At 52.5% G+C, this 15,707-nt stretch overlaps 1 protein-coding gene across 1 annotated transcript in view; it reads left to right on the top strand.

Moving 5' to 3' along the window:
* Positions 1-14,746, top strand: part of NECTIN1 (nectin cell adhesion molecule 1) — a 95,317-nt gene extending 80,571 nt beyond the window's left edge. The window contains exons 6-8 of the mRNA XM_081538313.1: positions 12,479-12,626; positions 13,915-13,990; positions 14,609-14,746. Of these exons, the coding sequence (XP_081394439.1) occupies positions 12,479-12,626; positions 13,915-13,990; positions 14,609-14,746 (362 nt within the window). The remainder of the gene's footprint in view (positions 1-12,478; positions 12,627-13,914; positions 13,991-14,608) is intronic.
* The last annotated feature ends 961 nt before the right edge of the window (positions 14,747-15,707 follow it).

Here is a 15,707-nt window from a genome sequence, read left to right as displayed (position 1 = left end):
TATCTCTATCTCCAGGGTTTTCCTACGAAGTTCACCCTGGGAAGATTTGGAGTTTTGATCAATGATAAGTGTGAGTCCCTTATATTCAGATCTTTCAGGAGACATTTCAGGCTTGCAAGGGAGCTGGAGCCCAAAGCTGGTTGGGACTGGTCCTCCTGTAGGCTCTGGGGAAAAATGGTACACAGGGCCTCCCTGCCTGGGAAGGCTCACCCGCCAACACCCGCTGCCTCCTCTTGGGTGTTTTCTGCCATCAGATCCCAGGGATTAGCCTCCCTTCCCGAGCCTGGGTCCCGGAGTGCCCTGCCATAATGCCCTATCCTACTGCCCCTACAGCACAACATGTGCTGAGTCCAAGCAAGACATCTATCTAACTACTTGAGAATTTCAGACCATGAGAACCAGAGCAATCTCAAAGATCATTTGCCCCAACCCACAAATGGCTATACTGAGTCCCAGAAAGTTAACAACAGTAAGAATTCCTTACATTTATATAATGTTTGGAAATTACAAAATGAATGGAGATCTTTTAATAATAGCTAAGACTTATCACTCAGTGAGTGCCAGGCACTGTTTAAACTGCTTTATGGTATTAAATCCTTACCTCAGATTTAGAATTACTATTACCATTATTACCAGGGAAATGAAGAGAGTTACCCAAAGTCATAGAACTTGCTGGTGGGGAGCTGGGCTTCACATGTAGTCAGTCTGGCCTCAGAGGCCATTGAACTATCCTGCCCACAGTCTCTCCTAAAGGGCAGCATGCACCTCTGCCCTGACAGCAGAGTGCAGAAGGGGTCACACCAGCCTAACCCCTGGGGAGATTGTGGGCCTGACACAGGTTTCAGTACACAAAGCAGCAAGTGTCCCAGGTGGGGTCGACTGAGCTTACGGGAACCATGCTTGGTAGCAAATGGAGTCATCAGAGGTAGGTGGGGCTCATGTGAAAAGATTTCCTAGAAAAGATGGTATCAGAGACAACATTGTAAAATGGAAGTGACCTGGCAAAGTTGTAGAATATCTAGCATAGGGAGGATCTCCAGATAAATGTTTGTAGCAAGAATCAACTAGACTAGACCAAGAGCCTTGAGGAGCTGGAGGGAAGTTGGCACCCCAGGATCCTTGCAGCCAGCTGGGGAGATAAGCAAGTGGCTTCATTTAGCTAATGATTAACCAGAGGCCCAGAGAGGCTAAATGTCTGGCCCACGGTCACACAGGTGGTAGGCAGTAGACTCATAACTTGGACCTAGGCCTTCTGACTCCTAGTCCAGTGCTGTTTGCTCTATACTGAACCTCCTCTTAAAAAGAAACAAAATCAGGATTTCCCTGGTGGTCCAGTGGTTAAGAATCTGCCTTGCAAAGCAGGGACATGGGTTCCATACCTGGTCAGGGAGCCACGATCCCACCTGCCTCAGGGCAACTAAGCCCATGAGGCACAACTGGAGAGAAGCCTGTGTGACACAGCAGGGGAGTCACAACTGGGGAGTCCATGTGCCATAATGAAAGATTCCACAAGCTACAACCAAGACCTGACCCAGCCAAACAAATAAAGAGGACAGGAGACAAAATGCCACCAGGGTCATAGTTTTACGTCGGCTTATAACTTACAAAATGCTGGAACATACATGGTCCTCCTTGAGGTTATTCTGGATTCCTGAAGCCCAGCCTAGGTGCATGCAAACGTAGGTGGATAGGCCCAGTTTGGGAGCCATGTAGGCCCAGGTTCAGTCACCAAACCTGTCTCTTAAGAGCTTGGTGATTTGGGGCAAGTGGAATGAAATGGAGACAATAAGGCCTACTATGAGGGCAGGTGCTAGGATGCCTGGGGCCTGTGCACAGGAAATCCCATCCCACACTGCTCCCAACCCAGTGCCCCCCTGCCCCCACCGAGATGCCCATGCCCCATCCAAGTCTGACTTCTTCCAATATTTCTCCCAAGAAGGACCCAGAGTGCAGGTGTGACCATTTTTTTTCCTCAAGATTGTTTTCCCCTCAACTTGAGAGATGTGAACAAATTAAATCTTTCTCTGAGTCTTCCCATAGTGCTACTCAAAGAACTTGCCAGAACTAAGCTACCCCACTCCTTCTCTGGCTTCCCAGGTGGCGCTAGTACTAAAGAACTCACCTGCCAAAGCAGGAGACATAAGGGATGTAGGTTCAGTTTCTGGAGGAGGGCATGGCAAGCCACTCCAGTATGCTTGCCTGGAGAATCCCCATGGACAGAGGAGCCTGGTGGGCTACAGTTCATAGGGTCAAACAGAGTCAGACATGAAAAGCAACTTTGCACACACCCACGCACTCCTTCGTCCCTCCACAGAGCTGTCCAGATCCCGACACCCTCCAGATTTCCAAAGTCTTCAGCACTACCACTCCCAACCCCAGGGCACTGGAGCTCATCCTTTCCCCTGCCCGATGCACACCCTCTGAGAACCTGAGCTCCTCCTGAGCAGGTGCAATTGTGCCTTCCACCTTGAGGAGACCCAAAGAAGACCATTGAATTTCACAGCATTTTAGCATAAGAATTTCCATATCTAAATCCCCTGATTTCAATGACTGCAGACAACGCTGGGATTACTCTCAATACAGACTTGATTTGGGGGATTTGCCACAAGGAAAGGGCCCCTGCCCAGGATGGACAGACAGCTAGACCATCAACACTCCTGACTCCCAGGGAGACAGAGATAGCCCCTTAGCTTCTGGTTTTTTCGCTTCCAGAATTCTAGCTTTTTCAGGTCCCCTTCCCCTTGCAGCCCCAGCACCTGGGGCTCCAGCACCTCCAGTCTATCTGGCTAAGGTGTCCCTGTAGAGATGTTTCTGCTTGCCCTGATGAGTTCCCATGAACTCCAGAATTACCTCCAGCTATCTCCTATGTACCCTGTAAATGTGGTCCAACCTGGAGGGAGATGCAGGTGGGCAGGATAGGCACCTCTGAGAGACTGAATCGGGAAGGAACCACAGGCAGATCAGCTCTGCCCTGGTGGCTCAAAACCTAGATCCCAGCAAATGTGGTCACCACCTCCCTGTGACTTTGGGAAAAGCCACTTCTCTCCAGTCTCTCAGTTTTCTCGTCTATGAAACTGTGAGGTCCATCCTTGCTCTATTTCTAAGATTACATGAAAGACACGAAAATGCAAGCAAAAGCCCTTTTGTAAACCATGAAGTTCTGGGCCGAAGTGAAGGATCACCATTATGTATTGAGCTTTCAAGGTCATTCCCCACAGAGGAGGCATCAAGGCCCTGCTAGAATACCTCCAGTGACCAACCTCACTTCCTCCCCAGGCAGCCTAAGTTTCCTGCTACCAGTGCTGACCTTCAGAGATTTCTAGCAGGTCTGTGGCTAGATTGAAAATTACATTAGGAAAAGAAGTAGGTCCTCCATGATCTCAACCATCCTGTGTTTTTATATTTCCTGTTCTTCTAATTTTCCTAGTAGCACTCCTTTTGGAAATTGCTCATCTTGTCCCAGATGAAATAGAGTGGAAGGAGTCTATCTAGATAGGTAGTGACTGTTGTGGCAGGAAATTTAGGCTTTGGGGAGGGGGCTTGGGCTGTGAGGACCCCTCCCCGCAAAAGAGCCAGAGCATGTTGAGAGGGAGACCAGGAGGGGAAGAATCTGAAAGGGCTGGAGGGGCAAGCCCTTCCCCAGCCAATCCTCAAATCATGCAGGCGAAGTCCTGGGCTTTGTAGGTAGGTAAGGATCCTTTTCCCTGGAGAAGGTCATGGCAGCCCACTCCAGTATTCCTGTCTGGAGAATCCTGTGGCAGAGGAGCCTGGTGGGCTACAGCCCATGATGTGGCAAAGAATTGACCATGACTGAAGATACTTAGTATGCATGCATGCAAGTATCCCTTTGGGCACCCACCAAGACTAGGAGGAGAGATGGGTCCTCAAAACAGAGAGCAAGGGCTTGGACAAGAGGCTGTCTCTGAGACCTGGGGCAGTGTGTATGTTAGGGTAGGGGAGGGGCAGTCAGGCTGCAGCTCCATCCACCACTGGCACCCCGACCATGCCTTGTGGCTCAGCCTGCTCTGGAATCCACAGGCTACTGTAGCCTTCAATCCAACCCCCGGTTCTCTAGGGATTGTCTCAACTGCCCTTGACCTCACATTTTTCTATTCCATGCAGAGAGCTGATATCACCCCGCCACAGTGGGGCAGGGTCAGACTTGACTGCTTTAATGCTGTCACTGGCGCCGTCTCACTCCACCCCCAGGGAGGCAGGCCATAGATGTAAGGGCTCCTAGCAGACTAAAAGAGAGAGGAAGCTCCCTCGGGGCCACTCTGAGCCACTGGATCGCCCCCCACCTGAAGGAACAGCAGAGGCCCCATCAGTGCAGGAAGTCACCGTGCAGTGCCCAGCACCTGAGAGTGTGAAGGTGGCTGGGGAGCCTGCCTGAGACCTCAGGTGACACCAACCCCAATCCAGTGAGGTTTGGTTTCCCTGGGAACAGAGCCTGGGGTTGGGGGGAGGGTGCTTACTCTACCTGCCTCTCCTGTCACTGGGCGCTGGACTGGGGCTCCAGAGGGCATCAGTAGGGGGATGATGGAGGAGGATCTACTGGGACTTGAAGAATCTGGAGCTCACCTCAGGCAGCTGGTCCCTCCAGTGCCATCCAGACAAAGGAGAGAACCAACATTGTGCTTCAGAGCTGGAAGACTGAGGATACCACTGATGTTACAACACTACTATTCGTATGGGTCGCTCCATGCCAGGAGTTCCATGTGCATTATCTCACTTGTTTCCACCATTTTCTCGTTTCACAAAGGAGAAAACTGAGGCTCAGAACAGCATTAGAAATACTGAAGCGTCCAGGCCACTATTTTCCCCACTACACCATGCGCCTTCTCAGATGTGGTCCTTCTTTCTCCTTCAAGGCAGCCCTTTATGAGAAGGGGAAGGAGGGAGGAGTTAGGAGCTGGTGGGTGAGGGGAGAAGGCACCAGGGAGTCGGGAGGGAGTGTCCGCATAAAGCGTGTGTGACAGACAAATTGCTTCCCTGTGCCCCTCAGCCCTCCCCTCCTGGCTGGGCAATAGCCGCGCTCATCTTCCTCTCTCCGCGAGGGCTGGGGGTCAGCTCCCTGCCTGGCAGGGTCCCTAACAGGGAGATGGTCCCTCTCCCCACAGGAATGTGTGTGAAATCCCAGTAACTCTCTCCAGCTGGGCCTGACTTTGGAGGGGGCTTTGGGAGCAAACCCTGTGGCGAGGGGTAGGCTCCTGGGAAAGTTAGCTGCCCACCCCCACCCCACCCCCGGCTCCTTTCTCCTCCTAATGAAAACTCAAGGTGTTCAGGGCTGGGTGGGAGGGGCTGGGAGCCTGCGGACACTGAAGAGAACGTTCCAAATTGCGGGAAGCCTGTGTGCAATGTGGGAAGTGACTGTCCTCAACCCTCCCCAAGGAGTGTCACAGTCTCTCTCACACACACAGACACATATGTTGATATATATACACACATATACCCATACGTATACACACATATACACACATGCACACACATATACACATGTGCACACCCACACATTTACAAACACACACACACACGCACACATGATGTCCTAAGGTCCTCACAGACCTAGACAAGTTGGATTTATAGATCGTGACCAATAAGGGACTAAGGAAAGTTAAAGATAAGGAAGAGAGAGGCCATAGGCAGGATTAAAGCAGGGTTCCCAGCCCCAGCTGCCTGGGAGCTGCCCAAGGAGCAGACACATCCCCTGTCTTCCTGGAACCAATGCTTATTAAGCACTGAGTGGACATAGGCCCTCTGCTGAGGACTCTGACATAAATTAGCTTATCTCTGCCTAACAACCCTTTTGTGACTCCCATTTTACAGATGAGAACACTGAGGCTCAGAGAATTTGAGTGATTTGTCCAAGATTCTACAGCTATGTAAGTGACAAATTCAAGAGAGAGCTGGCTTGTCTTCCCCTGCAGAAGACCCTCCTCAAGGCCACTCAGAGCTCTGTGCTGAGGACCTGGACCCCTGGGTGCCTCTCTCACTTCCATTGTCAGTGAGATGTGTGAACTTGGGCATTTTATTAAACTTCTCTGAGCCTCCAATTAGCTGTCTGTCAACAGAGGCAAAGGCATCAAATGAGGTAATTTAAGTGAAAGCATATGTAAGATATGCTTCCCCGGTGGCTCAGATGATAAAGAATCTGCCTGCAATGTGGGAGACCCAGGTTCAATCCCTGGGTTGGGAAGATCCCCTGGAGTAGGAAATGGCAACCCACTCCAGTACTCTTGCCTGGAGAATCCCGTGGAGAGAGAAGCCTGGCCGGCTACAGTCCATGGAATCACAAAGAATTGACACAACTCATTGGAAAAGACCCTAATGCTAGGAAGGATTGGGGGCAGGAGGAGAAGGGGACGACAGAGGATGAGATGGTTGGATGGCATCACTGACTCGATGGACATGGGTTTGGGTAAACTCCGGGAGTTGGTGATGGACAGGGAGGCCTGGCGTGCTGCAATTCATGGGGTTGCAAAGAGTCGGACACAACCGAGCGACTGAACTGAACTGAACTGAACTGAGTGACTAACACTTTCACTTCCATATTATATATGATAACATACTGAGGTGGCCACAGGTGTAATCTGGCCCAGCATGCTAGCTTAGGGAAGAAGCCAAGATTCCAGGGAGGAGAGAAGCACCAACATCATAATCACCAACATCATCACCACCATCCACATCATCACCACCATCCTCATTATCACCAACATCACCAACATCATTACAATCAATATGCATTTATTGAGTAGCTAATAACAAAATAGCAGCCATTTATTACGTATTGACTATGTGCCAGACAGTGTGCTAAACACTTTTCATAATTCATGTGCGCTCCAGACAAATAGCATGGGAGTCAGACTCAAGGGATAAAAGAGGATGGGGTTGCAGAGCTCAGAGCCCCCAGCCTCCACCCAGAGGCGCTAAAGAAGGTGATTGCAAACTGATTTTCACTTGAGTGCAGAACCACAGCAAATTCTGTGGGAAAATATAAAAGACTTTTTCTCTAATACCAACTCACCAGGGCAGAGGCAAAGATGAAGTACAACCAAGCCCAGGGCAGAGAGACCAGGAGCCCACCCCAGGGAAGAGGCAGGCAGGTCTCCCAGCAGCTCCAGCTCCTAATGTCAGCCTCCTAGATTTGTAGCCCAAGGCAAGAAGAAGGCGGAGGCCTGCCTGAGTTCAAGTCATGCTGACCAGGTGGTCATGCTGGCTGTATGGGGCTCTGTAAGAGCTCTGTTGGGCTCTGTAAGAGCAGAGTGCTCTGTAACTCCCTCAGTTCCAGGTCTCTGGAGTGGACTTCCTCACCACCTGGGTCACAAGCCAGCACTTGAAAGGGTTCCCTTCTGTATGGACTGAGTCGAGGCGGGGGTGGATGTGTCCCCCCTTCCTTGGCAAGGAGAGAGGATATTCCCACAACCCCCCAGGGTGATGGTAGAGCAGCCGCTCAGCTTGGGGTCCTGAGGAAAAAGCATTGAAATGAGAGAGAGACAGGGAGACAGAGCTAGGGCAAGCTGAACACAGAGTTCTGGCACCCGTCTCTGGCCAATAGGAAGGAGACACTCCAGCAACCTGGGCTGGAGAAAGAGCCAGGGGTACTCTGACCCTGTGGGCAAGCCCTCAGCGGTGTAATCAGCCCCGCCCCCAGTCATTCCTACATGCTAGCATCCACACCAATTCCAGACACCCACTTCCTCTGAGCTCCTGGTCTCCCAGAAACACCTGTTCTGCCTGTGCCACAGAGGCAAGCAGAAGGCAGCCAGACCCAGGACAGCTTTGTGGGCAGGGTGGCCAAGTGCTCTCCAAGGAGTCCTGGAAGGGCAGCCCACAGGAGGGCCTAGGTCAGTCCAGCTTCTGAGAAAACAGTGTCTCTGTCCACAGGCAGGGGCAGCAGGAGAGGGTGGACCTCTGAGCCAGGTCCACCTGCTATGTACCTCTTCCCAGACTCCTGCCTTGTCTATCCCCTCTTGTACCCCATTTCCAAGCCATAGCCAATGCTTGGAATTTCCTTTATATACCCCACATCTGATACACATGTCCCTGCAACACTCCATATCCTGCCTACCTTGTTCTTCTGCCTTTATTCTCCTGGAGAGCTCCTATTGTGCTTTCAAAACCCCATTCAGAAGGTCCCTCAACTGTGAAGCCATGAATTCCCAGAGCTAATCATTCTCTTCCCTACACCTGTCCTGGACCTTGGACAGACTTCTCTTGAGTTATGAATCATAAAATAGAGTGTTTATTTGTGTACAGGTCTGATTCCCCCATTAGCCAGCGGGCAAGCCCCCTGGCAGCTGACACAGCACATGGCACATAGAAGATGTCAGGATGTGTTTACAGAACTGAGCAAAGGGCAACGGGCAGACAAATGCATCCTGTGAAGCAGATGTCTGGGTCCACTTTCCACCACCAAGCAAAGGCTGGGGCTCAGGAGCACTGAGGCCTGACTGAGAAGGGGGTGGCAGGGAGAAGCAGACTGAGATTGTTGGACACTTGGGTGGGACCCAAAGCTCCTCCCACCCCCCACAGTGGGGCCTCAGTGCAGCAGGCAGATCTGGTTCTAAGAAGAACCAAGTCTCAGACTGTCCTTGGCCTGCAGGCCCCTTGACTAAACCTAGGTCTGTGTTTATCTCCCGGCTGGGGATTTCAGTTTCCCAGTCTGACACCCAAAAACCAGGAATGACAGGTGAGAACATTAAGGCTTAGGGGATGTCACTGGTGTGACCCCAGAGACAGGTAAGGAGGAGTTGGTTGGGGGTCATCCTTGGGGCATGAGCCAGGATAGATGCTGACTCTGCCTGGGGAGGGGAGGTTCTGGGATACACTGACCAGGCCTTGCTGACACAGTTGTTGTTATTGTTTAGTTGCTAATCTGTGTCCAACTCTTTGTGACCCCATGGACTGCAGCATACCAGGCTCCCCTGTTTTTCACTATCTCCTGGAGTTTTCAAATCCATATCCATTGAGTTGGTGATGTCGTCCAACCATCTCATCTCATGTTGCCTCTTTCTTGTCCTGCCTTCAATCTTTCCCAGCATCAGGGCCTTTTTCAATGAACAGGCTCTTCTCATCAGGTGGCCCAAGTATTGAAGCTTCAACTTCAGCATCAGTCCTTCCAATGAATATTCAGGACTGATTTCCTTTAGGATTGACTGATTTGATCTCCTTGCTGTCCAAGGGACTCTCAAGAGTCTTCTCCAGTACCACAGTTCAAAAGCATCAATTCTTCAGCACTCAGCCTTCTTTATGGTCCAACTCTCACATCCATATATGACTACTGGAAAAAACATAGCTTTGATTATACAGACCTTTGTCACCAAAATGATATCACTGGTTTTTAATACGCTGTCTGGGCTTGTCATAGCTTTTCTTCCAAGGAACAAGCGTCTTTTAATTTCATGGCTGTAGTCACCATCTGCAGTGATTTTGGAGCCCAAGAAAATGGTGGATCAGATGGTGGTGCTGACACAGGAGGAAAAAGACTTCAGAAGTCAACCTGGATCCAATTTCAGCTCTTAAGTTCCTGGCTGTGGGACTCTGGACAACTGACTTAACCTCTCTGAGCCTTCTCAGTAGAATAAAGCCTATACGACCAACCTCGGCCCAGCACCCAGCCTGGCTCACAGGAGATGCTCTCTGGAGGCCCCTCATCCCCCTCCCTCACACCCTGACTCCCAACTCTCCCAGCCCCTAAGCTCCAGCCCTGGCCAGACCGGTTGTTTGCAGGTGATAGTCCTGCCCTAAAGCCTGTGGAGCTGGGGGCTGGGGCTAGGGGGACGGATTTGTCCCGGTGTAACCAGAGAGTGTCTGGGGGCACAGTGCCAGGGTTCCAGCTGGGGCCAGCATCAGGACCCCACCTCCCAGCTGTCAAGGGGAGGAGACCCAGAGACAAAGCAACTAGGGGTGAGGGGGTACAGGGCTGTGTCTGGTGAGGGAGAGGGGATGGCGGCTCCACGTATGTGAGGGACTAGGATGACTGAGAAGACCCTGTGGACTGATCAGGGAACGTTACACAGATGCAGGTTCCAGGGCTCACTCTGCCACTGACCGGGTGGGTGACCTTGGGAGAAGCACTTAACCTCTCTGAGCCTCATTTTGCTCAGTGGGAACAGCATGATCTAATTTTGCAGGCTTGAAGTGAGGATCAAATGAACCCCAAATCAGCCAAGGCGCCGGGCAGCGCCTGGCATGCTGGAGACTTCAGGTCGATTCTCCTCTTTGCCTACCCCTTTTCCCATCCCCATCTCTCATTTTCCTTCCACTAATTATTTCTCCTTCCAGGGTGATGCCCTCCAGATAGAGCAGGCAGGGCCCAGGGGCTCCAAGGAACTTGCACTTATATATTTTGAGAGAGTGGATCATGGACAGAGGGCAATTTGAAGAGACAGAATTTTCCACTCTGGCCCTGGTACCCTTGAGACTCTCTCTGCAGCGTCCCACCCTTTTAGGCCCTTAATTTCTGTAATGACCACCTTTAGTGCCTTTACAAACTCATTTGCCTGTGTTATTGTTTGCTCTGTCAGCATGTTATAAGGCCCCTTAGAAGGACAGCTGCCTCCCTTGCTGAAGTGGCCCCAGAGTCACTGAGAAGGTGATGGGTGAGAGTCCCTGGGAGAGGGCACTGGGAAGCAGGGTGCGAGGCCAGAGCTGACATGAAGCTGTCTCTCCCTACAGCCTGGATCCCACACAGGCCTGGCCCACCCAGCTGAGCGGACTGTGGCAGGAGAAAAAAACCCGAACTTGATGAGCCAGGCAGGGTATCTGCACAGATGCATCTCTGTTGCCCAGGGTCAGAATAGTGCTTTGGAACACAGTAGATGCTCAATAAATGCTTGCTAAACCAAAAGAGAAGCACAGTCAGAAGGTGCAGGAGTGAAGGCAGGAAGGCTTGAAGATAAAGAAGAGGGACCAGGGAGGAGATGACGGTGAGTGCTAAGAAGCTAAGGCTAAGAGAAAAGGAGATAAGGTTTGTTTAATGGATTGCAATGCCCCAGCCCAACAGTCTGAGAAAGGAGAGGGGAGACAGTGCTGGGGGAGCGTAAGGGTCCATGGAGGAGTCTAGGGCTCCCAAGTCCCTGTAATACACACACAGAGGCAGACACTGCCCTCCCAACAGGACCACAGCCCACCAGCTGTGGATGGATGGATACTACACCAGAGCTTTTGCAAAGTGTCTGCCTTCCAATTACTTTCAGGAGCCTGGCCAGAGGGGCTGCAGATTCACTGGGAGCCAATCTGGTACCGAGGGCTCTGCCAGACACCTCCTCCTTCAGGGCATTGGGATGGAGCAGAGAGACAGAGACAGAGAGGCAGGTGCTTGTCAACCCCACTTCACGAAATTGGCTCCATGATGTTTATTGCAAACTGCAATTTCGTATCTTTATTCAGGTGCTCTCCTGTTTAATTACATATAGGACAGTGTGGGGAGGAAGGAAGGAAGGAAGTGTGTGTGATTTTCTCCTCAGTCTCTTCCTCCCTGGGTGTTGGGAGGGTTAGAGGTGAGAAATGGAGCCCAGCAGAGGGAGGGAAGAGAAAGGCCTGGCGCTGTCCTTGGCTTCCCAGGCCAGGCCTGGGCCAGCAGGGCCAGCCAGAAAGCACATGTGCCCCTGGCCCCAGGCTTAGTCCCAACAGCTTCATGGTGTCCTTGTCTTTAGGGACCACAGTGGCCCCTGCTCAGGCTGAGATATCCTTCAACAGACCTTCACCACCTCCCAGGCCCTTTTCTTTCCGAGGCTCAGAGAGGCTGGGTCACTTGCCCAGGTCATCACAGAGCAAGTTGAGAGGGACTGCAGCCTGCCCCAGCCCTACTTCCCACCCGTGGGACCAGTGCTCCCCGGGCAATGGCCAGGTGGGTCCAGACAGTGGGCAGTTTAATCCCCCTCACCTTAGACCCCAGCCCTGTGGGTTTTTCAGCTTCTCAGTACTGGACAGACTAGATTTCCCTGGAGGATCCCCATCAACCTCAAGCTCCCATCTTCCCTCTCCGAATCTTAACGCTTTCTCCAGAGCTGGGAGGACAGAGCACCAATTAGTTCATTTGCTTGTTTAATTGGGTAGGAAGGGGAAGGAAATTAAACTCCTCAACAGGGATCTTCCCAGCAGGGCCAGAGATGGAAGGATGGATGAGGACCCCCACCTCTGAGCACCCCTTTGCCTTCCCTATGTTCCCCACCCCCATTTCTACCTCCATGCCCCAGATCCCAAGATCAGATCAGAGGCTGGAATTCTAGGCCCCTGGAGAGCCAGACATGAGGTCTGTCCTACCCTAACTGGGACAGCCCCTCCTGGAAATTGAGCATGATGGGGAGGGGAGATGCCAGGGAGAGGGGTCAGGGCAGGACACTGCCTCAGGCTCTGATGCTGTTACTTCTTGCCCACCCCTCTGCCTCCAAAAGTTTTCTTTCTCTCGCTCTTCTCTCGCTCTGTCTCTCTGTGCCCCACTCTCTCATTCTCCACTTCGGTCTCTTGGTTACAGAAAAGCCCCTCCCCCGGGGGGGCCCAGGAATTACGGCGAGGCTCCTGGGCTGTGCCGTGGCCGTGGTCCTCATCCTCAGCGTGGCTCTCACTGTCCTCTTTCTGTATCACCGCCAGCAGAAGAACCAGCTGGAGATGGACGGGGGTGGGTGAGTGTGGACAAGCCCATCCTCTGCCCACCCAACACTGCCTCCTCCTGCTCCCCACCCCCACGGGCTGCTGCTGAAGCCCCTGGACTTGTAAGGGGCTCAGGGCTACCTCACCACACCCCCCACCAAGGCCTCATTCCCTCCTCCTGACTTCCCTGGTGGTTCAAACTGTAAAGAATCCGCCTGCAGTGCGGGAGACCTGGGCTCGATCCCTGGGTTGGGAAGATCCCCTGGAAGAGGGCACGGCAACCCACTCCAGTATTCTTGCCTGAGAATCCCAATGGACAGAGGAGCCTAGCCAGCTACAGTCCGTGGGGTCACAAAGAGTCAGACACAACTGAGAGACTAAACACAGCACAGTCACCTGTGAGGTGGGAGGGGGCCCTAACCCTCCTGCACTGGAGCTAAGCCTTTAGAGGGCTGGCTGTGGGCAGGTACCACCCAACATTTATGCTGGGTTACAAAGATGCATTTTATCCTCTCAGCAACTCTGAGAAGTTCGTATATGATTATAATTCATCATTTACAGTGAGGGAACTGAGGCATAGAGGCGAAATACCGCATACAAGTTCACCTTCTCATGACCTGGACCAGGGTGAACTGAGTGGGGTCCTTGCCTCTGATATCAAGTTCACTGAGGTGCCAAAAACCTGCATCATCATGAGAAATAATTTTTAATGCAACGTGCTTAAAAAATCAAAATGAATGCCCAAAATCCACAATGAACAAAATATCAACACTTTAAAGACAAGCTCAGTATTACTGATTTTTCTTTTTGCCTCAGGCTCTGATATGACTTGGCATAGCCCTCTTACTGATCTTGTCTTTACTTAAAATGTTGATAGTTTGTTCATCATGGATTTTTGCATTCTTTTTGATTTTTTAAATGTTACATTGAAATATTCTTTATTGTGATGACTAAGACTTATGATACCCCCAGAGGCTTTGCACCCGAGCTTTCAGACCCCTTGCATCCTGGCTCCCAGTTGAGGGCCCGTGTGAATTTCCCACTGTCCTTCAAGCCAGGGCACCTGAGACTTACTTGGTTCCTAGGCCCAGGCTGGAGGGAGGGCTAGCCTGGGCTGGACTGGGCTGGGCTGGAGGCAGAGACACCTGGGAAGAAGGGAGGGTCTCTCTCAGCCTCCACTCCACCATGCTCTGGCTACTCAGGTGGCCGCCTGGGAGCAGAGCCCAGGCCACCCTTGTGAGTGGGGCTCAGGGACCAGTAATGGTCAGGTGTCCTGACTGGGACAGAGACCTCATGAGAGCCTCATTGTGTTCCCCCCAGGACTGCCCTGCCCCTCTCCCAAGAGCCGGAGCCTTCTCCCAGCAGGCAGAGCCACCTTACACTTGAGGACATCCAGGTGGGCCTGGGTCCCTAGAGTGAGAGGGCGGGGAAAACGAATGGGAGATGGACCTCAGGGAAGGGGCCCAACCTGAAGGCAGAGCCCTCCCAACTCCCCGAACCCCTGAACGGTCCCCAGCGCACCACTAGCCCTGGCCAGTTCCCACAAGGCCAGGTTCAGGCTAGAGACCATGGTCAGGGCCTTCCCCTCTCCCACCTTGAGAAATAACAAGCTAGGGCTTTTCCTACCCAACACCCCTGCTTTCCAGGGGAACCTCTTTCTCCACCTCTCAGATCATTCATTAAAAAAAATCCATTGATGCTACGGCTGAGTCCCTTTGCTGTCCACCTGAAACTATCACAACATTGTTAATTAGCTATACTCCAATATAAAATTTAAAGTTGTGTTTTTTTTTTCTTAAACTGATGCTGGCCCATGGCTGGCCACAGGGAGCCCACAAAGCGAAAGGTTCAGGCTGCCCTCATGCCTCCCGGATGCTACCAAAGTGCTGAATGCAAGACAGGGGGTGCATGGGAACCTAGGAGGAGAATCTACAACCCACTAGAGGCCAAGAGGGCCACCTAGCACAGGGCCGTGAGAGAGTCTATGCAGCCACTCACCCGTCTTTTTTTCCAGATTCTTCGCCTGGAGCTGGAGAAGCAGCAGCTACAGCAGGAAGAGGATGAACCGCAGAAGCTGCCCCCACAGCCCCCCTACTACGATCTGGGGGCCTCCCCCTCCTACCACCCCTTGGTAAGGACCCCTGAGCCTTGAGGATGCTGATCCCAGCCCAGCTCCACCCAGCCTGGCCACGAGCCCAGCTGCCTGAGACAGAAGGGGGACAGAGGATGTCCCTCACAGTTACACCCCCGCAGGCACCTGAGGGCAAAGAGGGTGCTGGACACTGAGGACCAGGGCGAGAGGGTGGCGTTTCCAGTGAGGACAGAGCCCCACCCTGATGCCCGGCTCTCCCTCCCACAGCTCTACCCACCCCCCAGCTCTGTACCCTGCACCCCAGTCCCTGAACCTGCCAGTGACCACCAGAAGGCCAGCCACAGCCCCTCCTCCTGGCCCTGCTCCCAGCCGCTCCGAGGGCCAGTGTCCACTTGAATGCCTGCCACCTCTGCCCAGAGCCCATTCCTTTCAGCAGACTTGGGGGCCAGGGCGGTACCCGTCACAGTGCCAGCCCAGAGACCCGGGCCAGACCGCCTGGGCCCAAAGATAACACACCCTCTCCTGGCACTGGGGGAAGAGCCAGGCCTTTGTCTCCACAGCCTCGCCACCCTCCCTTTCAGCTGGAAGTGCCAAAGAGAATCCGTCTCAAGATGCCAAATCTTGCCCCTGGGAGGCAGCGTTCCTATCCCGAGTGCTCAGCCCAGAGGACCAACCCAGCCCCCACCTTCCAATTCCATGCAGGGGCTAAGAAGACCACCAGCCATTTGTCATTCCTCAGTCAACCTAGAGGCTTTGAAGTGAGCTAAAACTCACAGAGGACACAAAGTCCATTCCTTAGACAGTGGCTAGACAACCTCTTCCCATGTGAAGGAGCCCACACCCCCATGCCCAGGCTGCACTGCTTGGCCCTGCCAGTTCCAATAAGGGGGCCTAGGGACAGTGCTGAACATGACTGTGTGCCAGGCACTTTGCTGAGACTTGTCAAACACAGCTCTGTTTAACCCTCACAGCAATCAGAGTGATAAGTCTTATTCTTGCCCCCATTTTATAGATGAGGAAA

The sequence above is a fragment of the Giraffa tippelskirchi genome, chromosome 11 (genome assembly GCF_054371585.1).
Source record: "Giraffa tippelskirchi isolate mGirTip1 chromosome 11, T2T-mGirTip1v1.2.pri, whole genome shotgun sequence".
Taxonomy (NCBI): domain Eukaryota; kingdom Metazoa; phylum Chordata; class Mammalia; order Artiodactyla; family Giraffidae; genus Giraffa; species Giraffa tippelskirchi.
This window is presented reverse-complemented; position numbering and strand designations above follow the sequence as displayed.